At 31.0% G+C, this 11,039-nt stretch overlaps 1 protein-coding gene across 1 annotated transcript; it reads right to left on the bottom strand.

Annotated features, from left to right (window-relative positions):
* Positions 1 to 5,762: 5,762 nt before the first annotated feature.
* Positions 5,763 to 6,879, bottom strand: cp41 (cuticular protein 41). The gene is given in 2 exon segments (NM_001162120.2): positions 5,763 to 6,459; positions 6,798 to 6,879. Coding segments are annotated over 2 exon segments (495 nt in total). The 5' UTR covers positions 6,810 to 6,879; the 3' UTR covers positions 5,763 to 5,976.
* Positions 6,880 to 11,039: the final 4,160 nt, after the last annotated feature.

Raw genomic sequence — 11,039 nt, 5'->3', positions numbered from 1 at the left:
TTAATATTAAGCCAGAAGTCTTAATTTAACATTCCTCATTTGTGTTGCAGAAACTGCATCCAATAACCAATTTGTCTTAATATTACCTAATAGGTATTTAGTATTTGGATACTCCAACATTAAAATGCAAAAATTGTTTAGATCAATAATAATCGTACAAGTATTACGGATATCATTGACTATTAATATAAATTATTTAGACCAGGGTAGATCCAACCTTTAGTAGTTGGTGAACCAATTTACACATTTGTATAATTTCTGAAGGAACGAAAGGGGGTGGAGGGGAGGTGGGCTAAGAAAAAAATTCATATTTTTATTCATATTTTTTTTCTATAACATATATACTATCATTATATATATAAGTTATTAAATCCCAGATTAATATTAATTTATAATAAATTATGATGGTTAGGTTACTTAAATATATTTAGAATTTGGAATTTTAATAATTATATTGTTATTATATACAATATAACTACATAATTTGTAGCAATTATAATTGTTTTTGTCTCTCATAAACAGTTTAAAATTGTTAAATATATTTACAACTTAATATGTCTTTTAAGGGGATAGGGTGGGGGAAAAAAGACTTCGAGGGCCACAGGTTAAACCACCCTGAATTTTGCTTTATTTTGCTTTAACACATTATTTATCCTCAGATTTAAAACAGAAATAGTATTTACTATTTATCTAACAAATTAAATCATACAGTTTCTTATATCCAAATAACAAAAACTTATAATAATATTAATAACATAGTTTCTAAACATATACGCAACATTATTGAACGTGCCCACTCGTATGCGCACATAGCGCCCGTAATAAACTTATTCAAACGACAACCAGTCATAATAGGTACAAGTAAAATGTTTTTATTGAAAACTCTATTCAAAATATATGTTTTACACGTATTATTACAACACATTGTTCTGTGTTTAATTACAATGGATCCTTGAATACGAATCGTGATTTGCGACGTCCATTAACCGGGATATGGGTTGGCCGAAAACTGAATCATTATAATATCATCGATACATCCATCACTGGTCGCAGTGCAATAAAGAGGTAGGTATAAGGACCTTCTGACCTGTTGGTGGAAAACATTCGTTTCGAATGAATTAATAATAGCCAATATTATTATAGGGATCACAATATTATGTTCGATTGTATCAAGAGAAAACTTAAAAGTAGGTCATTGTTGGAATATATTAAATCCGATAACTGGAAAGGCATTGTCTCGACGAAATTAGCGCAAATCGTTTGTAGTATAATTGTTCTGTGGACATTACAGTGAAATTAATTGGAAAATATTGTTAGGATGTTGTATCAATTCCCTGTAAGGATGAAAATCAAGGTTCCGGGAATGAAACGGAAATATTGTATTTGTAAGGATTGTTGTTTCAATTCACGTCGCCTTTCTATCCGAGAGCTAGGCAAATCGGAAATGGAGCGAAGGCCTTTTTAAAATAAATTTACGTAGGCCAATTATTGTAGATGACTGTTTTTTTTTTTTTACTACATAGAAATATATTACCTAAATTTCAAGTCAAGGGGAAAATTAATACCGTGAAACTAAAATTTACATCAAATGTATTTTGCCATCTGTGCTCAATAATAATATTATTTATGAAAGATATTAAAATGTACAATTTAGTTTAAGTAATAAGTATGTACATACTTCAAGAAAATGGTCGTGTTATCGAGGCTTAAACTTCATAAAAAAAAAAAAAAAATAGAAATAAAAATATTTTAAGACAATAGGTACTGCTTTTTGAATTCACAATTACAGGTATTTGATTTTCAAATTTTTATCTCATACATTAAGAAAAAATCTAATTAAAAAAAAAAAAATAATTATTTAATATTTTAAAAAAAGGATTATTCATTTTTTTTTATAAATTATTATTTTATACAATATAATAGACTAGGTTAGTCGTATTTCAATAAATTATTGATGCAAGTACCTATCTACTTATTACTACATTCTTAATATTTTTACCATACCAAATTCTTTGGCTTAAACTTTATAAGACTAGTACGTACTTGCAATTTTCAATACCAAATTCTAACACAGTAAATTGTGTAGTCCATAATTTTTATTTATAAGTTATAACTACATATCGAATATTATTCTAACAGTTTGATCAGTTTTATGTATTAGTATTTAAATATTTAAATGTAGAGTTCATGATGTAAATCTGTATAGGATATAACTATAATATATACCTACGCATACGTTTTGTTTATCTATCTAAAATCTAAATCCATTCCGTATGGAAACTTAAAAACGTAAAGTCATGTATTAATTTGTTGATTTGTTCATCATCATTAGTACACATTTTATTTTATGTAAAAACTTGAAATTAAAAATGCATAATTTTTAAAACAATACATTGTTACAAAATTTAAAATATACAACAAATAATTAACGTTCATAAGTATAGTGTTAACTTTAATTCGTTTTTGAGATTATAGAGACGAAAATTAATAAGCGTATAATTATTCGATCGATAGGTACCTACTTGCCTATATGGTAATATTATAGTTAAAGAAAAAAAAATCGATAGCCGAAAAATCTGTAAAATATATTGCAACATCGTACACAACTCGTGTTCGAATGAAACCACAATTTTGATTTATGCCACTTGTAAACAAACGTGCACTAAATTAAAACTAAACCGAGATCGTTAGCGCGATCGAATACAATAATAATATAATAAATAATAATACATCATAATACCTACTATATTAATATAATATGTAATAATATCGCAGCTTGTCAAATGTTTACCGTCAATCAATCGATTTAAGACGTGTAGGTACACACCACACACACACTCACACACGTGCGCGTTATAAATGGTTATTAAGCGGACGAAAACTTACTATCATTTTTAAATATTACATAATGCGAATGTTCATTAAAAAGACATAAACCGGTATTAGCAGGCGTCTGGTGGACGTCGGGCGCGCGTGGTCCCACTGACATTGACCCAATATTACACAAACGTAGGTACGGTATATTATGTTATATTTATACATTATACTATACATATTATACGAGGTGTATGCACTAGGTATATTATGGGCGCTAATACCTATTAATACAGTTATATTCTTTCATTTTTTTTTTTAAATTTATTATTATTATTATTCACTCTTTCTTTCCTCTCTCGATATGCTGCAAGTACCTACCCATAATATAATACCACGCACATTCCTTTTCATTATTCGACCGACGCACGTTATTAGTACCTAACGCATGGTTTATGTAGGTATATTTTAATAAAAATTACACGGTTCATAAACTGCCGCCGTCGTACTGTGGACAAAAACACGGCTGTTGCCGCACATAGATATCTTCCAATCGATTTATCGGTATGATTTACGACCAGATTCGCGCGATGGGCGTCGCTATAATATGTAATGTTATTATAATAATAATAATAATAATATTGTAACGGCTCACGAGCATATTATTAACATCATACTGCAGTGGTGTTTCATGACGAAAAAACATACACAGTACACACGCATAAATAATTAATAGTTAATGTAATAATATTATATCATACCCGTATAAAATGATAATGATAAATATGTGAATAAATTATCACTGTAGCGGCGAGCTGCAATTCAATTGTTATAATGACAGCGAACGCACTGGGAGCAGGGCAGGTACTATGCAGTTATATTGTGTGGCGGTGAACCGACGAAAGTGAACTGTGAACGGGGCCTGACCTATCTACGCGGGTTGTAAAGGTATCTGCAGTCGTTTTACTTAACACACGAACTAATATTATAAGTTCTTAATTACGCCATGAGCGAATTTCATTTAATATGTTTCGTCCAAAAACGCCCCTCCAGAACGACGAATACAGCAGTGAAGTACCCGCCTATTGTTTTCAGAAATTTGTACCTGTGACATATTAATATGTCCTATAGATGAATATAAGATCTTATATGAACAGCGAACACCTATATTACCTTTTAGATTCAGAGCGGCGTGAGCAATATTTACCTGTCATATGCAATATGTAATATGCCAAACCGTTTTGAATTTAGTGTTGGTCGTCGAAGCGTGTTATACTATTAAAGCGTGACGGTTTCAAATAATATAACGCGAGGGAAAGTTGGTGTTTTCAAAAATGTTTTTCAAAGTTTGAAATACTTTAAATAATGCTGACTCGTCTTACATACTTCACTAGTAACAGTGGAGAGTGGAGACAAATTGCGGGTTATCTCTGAGATAAAAGACGCCTATATTACCCATCAGCTATATAAAATACTAAGTAGATTTTAATCTATCTTAGGGTTAAAAATAGAAACCAAAATCGTTTATATCACATTACTTAGTGTCTTACTGTAATTTAGAATTTCATTGATAAGTGGTGTTTATACCCGAAAATTTATGATTTATCAATTTTACAAAAATATAAATACTATATATAGCTAAAATAAAATTATAAAAAAAAACGTATATGTAAAAAGTGAAACATTTTGTCAATAATCAACTACGTTTGGTGACATATAGACTAGTTTACAGTGATATATTTTGTTGACATAAGTCAATTAAAAAACTATAGTTTCTTTATTCTTACAACAACATAAAAACATCACCACATTATTATATTAAGCAGTAAATAACCTTCAATTGTTTAATAATTTTGTACGATTTTGATGAAAGCATTAAAATGTATGTATCACGTTTTAGTGTGCATTATTATTTGCATATAAACAACATAATATAATACCTATGTAGTCTTGCATTTTATATAGGGATAAAGTATACTATTATTGTTGATTGATTTTTATTTTTATTACACATACCTAGAATAAATTACTAATAAACCAAAACTATCTAGGAAATCCATATGGTCAGCGAAACCCATACGTGATACATTGATTATAATGTTTTTAAAAATAAATTTTATATACTTCATGCTCTGTGAACGAAACATATTTGTACGTACTGTTCTACAGTAGCAGCAGTATAATACATTAATACCAATGATAGTGCTTAGGTATCTATTAAAAGTATTAACAATAGGTATGTGTTGGATTTTTACAAAATGTATTTTCTCAATGTTTATCTATATATTTAAATACTGAAATCGCATTATATTGACTGCTAACGTTTAGTCAATTAGACGATCAACACATATTATAAAGATAAGCTACACGACCTATAATAATAATTAGTAGGTACTACAATAATGTTGTATATGAGTACTACAACATGGTTATATACAACGGGTGATACCGTACGCCCAATACGATAAATCCGGATTTACAGCTACGTCGTGTGTCGAGGGCATGGTAACTATGGACTTATAATAGTGGTAATCTTATTGGCTTAAAAGTTGAGCTGTAGTCAATTCTTTGTTTACTCGCTTGGTACTTATATTATACCAATAAAGTAATTCCAATCACAATGCGATTTAATAGACACGACACGACACATGACGTAGCTGTGAATTAGACTTGAAACGTAAGATCCGCACGTCAGACAAACCGAGGAAACAGTACCTAAACAGTATACCTACCTGTGTAACGATTGTGTCAGACTAGTGCAGAATGACGTTAAAGACAATAACTCCTTATCACTTGGTATCATGAATTATCATATTATTGCAATCGCAACCAATAATATTTTATTGATATCATCATCGAGGAGTGTATACCAGATATTATATACCCGAGAGGTAGGTATATTAATATAATCACAATATTAATGTGTGAAAGAAAAAAACAAGACACGGTTATTATATAGTATTACGATGGTCAGTATAATAATATAATAATATGTCGTGTAATAAATTATTTACAAAATATATAATATTTATACGCGAGTTGTACACACACGACTGTTGTGACTCGCGGTTTGGTGTGTAGGTAACGGTCACATTGCGTTGGTTTCACCGCCGAAGACGAGAGCGCCCGGAAGTGCTGATGCGATAGACGAGGAATCAGTTATTAGTATGCCTTGTACGGGGCTGGCTTGTAGGCCGGTGCGGAGTAAGCGGGTGCTGGGTATGCGGCGGGTGCTGGGTAGGCTGGTGCGGCGTAGGCGGGCTTGTAGGCCGGGGCGGCTTTGTAGGCTGGTGCCGGGGCGCTGTACGGGGCCTTGTAACCTCCTTCGACTTTCTTGACCTCGGCGTTGAAACCGTTGTAGTCATCGGCGGTGTATTCTACGACACGGGTGGATCCGTCGGCTTCGACGAGGCTGTACGATCCCTTGACGTTGCCGTTGCCGTCGCTGTACTCGGACTGGCTCTTGACGTCATATGTGGATGGGTCGTTGACGCTGTACTCGAAGTTGTATGGAGCCGGTGCGTAGGCGGGCTCTGGGGCGTAAGCCTTTGGTGCCGAGTAAGCGGGCGCCGAGTATGCTGGTTTGTAAGCCGGGGCTGGGTATTGGGCGATGGCGGACACCACGCAAGCGGCGAAGATGATCAACTGCAATAATGAAATCGTTTGTAATATAATATTGTAATGATAGGCTGTAAATAAAACAAAACATAATAGCGATAACAGTCTAATATTATATGAATATGACGAGTTTCGCGCAGTAGCTCAAGTCGATGACCGTACAACTCGTCGAGTGTCAGCCGATGGCCGCGAGCGATAAACCGACGGGAGAATTATAAAGTCGTAGGTGGGTAAATCGTAATAATATTATAATGTTATCGCTACCACCGCGAGCAATGTATAATATTATTATATTGTCTGCGCGCGAGCCGGATTTTCTCGGACAACCGAAACAACCGCGTTTTGTCGGTTTTGTTATCGTTTACCTTAGCTGCCATTTTTGTTTGTGTGTGTTTGAGTTTTTCGTTTTTTCGAGATATAACTCTTGACGACGAAATCGGTAACTGGTGAATCTGTCCGCGGCGATCGCCGTATTTATATGCCGCGATTATCGTCCGCACAATCCCTTCCACACATCGTATGCACGAGTATTCCCCGGATAAGACCGCGTACTTTCGATATTATGGTTATAGGTACGGTATAGCACTGCGGTATACCTATTTTGCTATTATTATCGCACATATACTTACGAACCGGTTGCGATATAATATACGATTGCTGCAGCGTATACCGGGTTATGGGTACATTATTATTATATCTGTATTTTTAGCTCCTTGCAACGATATTGCAGGCGGCGGCAGCGTAAAGGGAAAAATCGTCAAGGACACGCCGTCGTCATCGTCATCGTCTATTCGGGTTAATTTGGTATCGAGGAGAGAAAAAAAATGTTTGCGTTCGCAGTGCCGCCGACTTGCAGGACCCGTTGAACATATTTTATTTCCAAATGATTTAAATTATACGTTGTCTGCAGGTGGTTACGAGTGCCCGTAATAACTACAACAGCCGTCTGTGGTGTATTTAGTATTGTACCATAATGCGCACCAATTACCAATACTATGTAAGTTTCGTGTGCAGCAATATAATATTTCGACAAATTTTCGTATTTATGAGTAAAGTGTATGGCTTGTCATGAGTTATGATATTATGTTTATAGAACATCATATTATCATGATTTTTAAATAAAATAATTCGTTGAATATGAAAATGGTATTTTATTTAGTAAGTATACAATATAGTACTATATAGTACTATATAGTAATAGTATACAATATAATATTATATAGTATACAACGTGATAATACTAGCAATTTAGTACTTCTGAATTTGAACATTTTTTTTTGTCTGTTTTAAATACATATAAATACAACTTGAGGTTTGTTAATTTTACTGAATTATTATTTCATTATTATTATTATTTTTTAAACTTTCGTTTTGTTGTTGTAATAATTTAGGTAGTGAAATCATCACTGCAATGCAATTGAATTAATTGTCTGATTAAGTATTGTATTCGAACGATGAATTATACAAAACAGGTTGTTTTTATTGTAATAAATATTTTAACGAACATTTTGATTTTTTATCCAACGATTCTAATTAATGATTATCACTTTAAAAATATATTTTATGAAAATTGAGTTATTTAAATAAGAAAATGGGACATGAAACTAACAACATCATTTAACTGGCATATAGTCAGTAGCATCGTTCAGGCGAACACATCAGCACATCAGTTATTAATTAATGAACACAAATTTCGGTTACGAATTAATTAATTTTTTTTTTTTGGTTGTTCGATATCATATTACTACATTAGGTAAATACTTAAACCACGGAATATTAATTTTGTATTCAATTTTTTCTATGGGGTACGTTGTTTTGATGTATATGCTGTGAATGTAATAAACGAGGGGAATAAATTAATTTTGTCACTAATGCCCATTAATTTTTTTCATTTAGTTGTAACTTTTTTTTTATTATACTCCTTGTATACGATGTCAATAAAAGGTATATGAAATGTAATATGACCGTGTTTAAAATTAAAATTGATCAAGTGGTGATTAAAATGGTAACAGAACTACCGCCACGGTCATCATGATAATATAATAACGCTGCAAATATAGAAATACTGCGAACGGGTTAAAATATATTTCAATTGTTTCAGAATACTCTAATAAATAAATAAAAAAATAACAAAAACGACTAGGTTAATTCTAATGCCAAAGTTGTAATTATTTAATTTTTTAATTTTTTTTTTTATAAAGTTCAAAGAACAATAATTTCAAACAGAAGAGTTATTATAAATATTTCTCGAAATAAAGAACAATTTTTAATCCTAAGAATTTTATAGTAACAAATTTTTTTATATTAATTAGAGTTTCAACTAATAAGGTTGTTGGCTTAAATAATAATTAATATGTAACATCGTACCTATATCATATACTTCCATTCAACTTGTATTGTATATTAAAGCTTTTAAAATGCATTGCATCCTATGTTTAACCAGAATCCATCATGGATAAAGAAGATAATAGAATATAATAGGTAGAAACTTACGAGGTAGTTACGTTAGACTTGTTTTAAATACGAAATATGATTCAAATAATAAAATGTATAAATATTGTTAAGCAAGTGCCTATTAAAAAATATCGATATCGATATGGTCAGGCACTGTTTTATTCATACATATAAATGATATACATTATACATTACTATATTATAATTTTATAATTTTATTTAAGATATATGTGTTGTTAGTTGATCATTAATAGACCATTTTTGTTGACTGTACAATTAAAGTAGGCGGTGTTACACCACTTACACCCGATGGGTGGCAAATAGGTGCGCTGCGCTTTCCCTATTATAGATGAGTACATTGTGTCATTGAATGTATGTATTATGAATAATGTTTATGTATATTATTCACTACCTACATTTTCTAACGAATACAAGATGGATAATTTGGTTTTATTTTGAATAATATGATGATTTAACGATATATCTATTCATATTCTATAATAATATATATTATATAATATAATAATTATATAGGTAGTACACATAAAATAATAATTGTAGTAGGTACCAGGTACCTATGTATCCAACTAGTTTTACGATGGCATATTATAAGTAGGTAATATACCTTACCAATCAGAAATTTTGATATAACGTATAATTTAATAAATTGATCGTTTTTCTATAGGCCATTATTTAAAGAGCATTATTGAAGTGGTTGTGATGTTGTATTAAATACCTATTCAAGCTATTATTATCGCATTATAAAAACGATTTCGTGTATAATTTGTGTAGAAGTTTTTTTTGATTAATCTAATTTGTGGAATATAATATTTTCCTAAGCGTAGACAAAGTAAAGAAATTTAAGTTATTATAATAATTATACAGTTGAAAGTAAATACCTATCTAACAGAAAAATCATTTGAATTATTTAAAAGAAAAAAAAAATCGATTTCTGTGCCAATATTAGATGGCCAGACAAGAAAATATAAAATAAGAGGTGTGAGTGTAGACTTACTTGTTTTAGTGCCCTACGGGCTTAAAAAATATATTATTTATGTAATTGTATCATTATTTTATTGAGTATGACCTTTTATTAAACCTGAATTTTCTATAAATGGTATTTAAAAAAAAGATATACAACATTACAACTAACGAAAGATATATTAAAACTTTTGTCCCACGCGTCCATATCAATGTAAACTGGATCAACTACAAATTAATAATGTATCATTCTTCATAGTATGCCAATGGAATATTTGTTGTAAATTCATGTTTATTTAGAGATTTGTAACTTTAAGTTTATGAAAGTATAGAGTGGGTTACTTTCGTTTCATAATTTTGACTGCAAATGCAAACGTTACACATATAATACACTTGTAATTTGTATACAATTATTGCAAAAATAAAGAAAGAAATCATAACAATACTATTATAGGTGTACGAAACGACGCACGATTTGGACAATGTTTCTGGATAGTAGATCAGTATTTATTTTTATTTAATCGCAGTCCAGCATTTTAATAGTGAACGTAAACCTTGACCTTTGTATTCTCAATTATAATCGTACATGAATATGATTCATTTGAATTTATTATAGGGCGTTCAATTATTATTATTCGTGACATAATAATTGCAAACAGTTAAGATAGCCTCAAAATACCTATATTGGTAATAACTACAGTAACTATAGTAAGTAGCACTATTTTCATTGAAGGTGGCCGGTATGATTTGGAGGTTAGATGCAATTGTGTGTGATTGCTATATAATTAGCGTTAATTTAAGAAATGCTCACAATGAGTTATTATAATAATTTACAATCGTTAATATTATTATTCTGCAGTAATTTTTAGTTTAAAATATGTCCTAGGTAGACGGTCAAATATGGAAATTATTACGGTCGTTGAGGTGTAGATTTTGTCGTTATACTCCGATAGCAGCTATCAATTTTAATATATTTACACGCCGCATGTATATTATATGTCAATACATGCGATTCAATTCACTATATTATGCTTATTATGTTTTCAAGGAGGAGATTTCGGATGATTGGTAAATAAATTGCATATTATAATATTATATTATAGCTGCTGTTTGGGGTTATGTCGTGTTTCACATCAGCAGGTCCGAGAGTTCAACGGAAACTAATGAAGTGT

The sequence above is a fragment of the Acyrthosiphon pisum genome, chromosome A1, assembly GCF_005508785.2.
Source record: "Acyrthosiphon pisum isolate AL4f chromosome A1, pea_aphid_22Mar2018_4r6ur, whole genome shotgun sequence".
Lineage (NCBI taxonomy): Eukaryota > Metazoa > Arthropoda > Insecta > Hemiptera > Aphididae > Acyrthosiphon > Acyrthosiphon pisum.
Note: the sequence above shows the minus strand (reverse complement) of the source record. Positions and strands in the feature narration are given on the sequence as shown.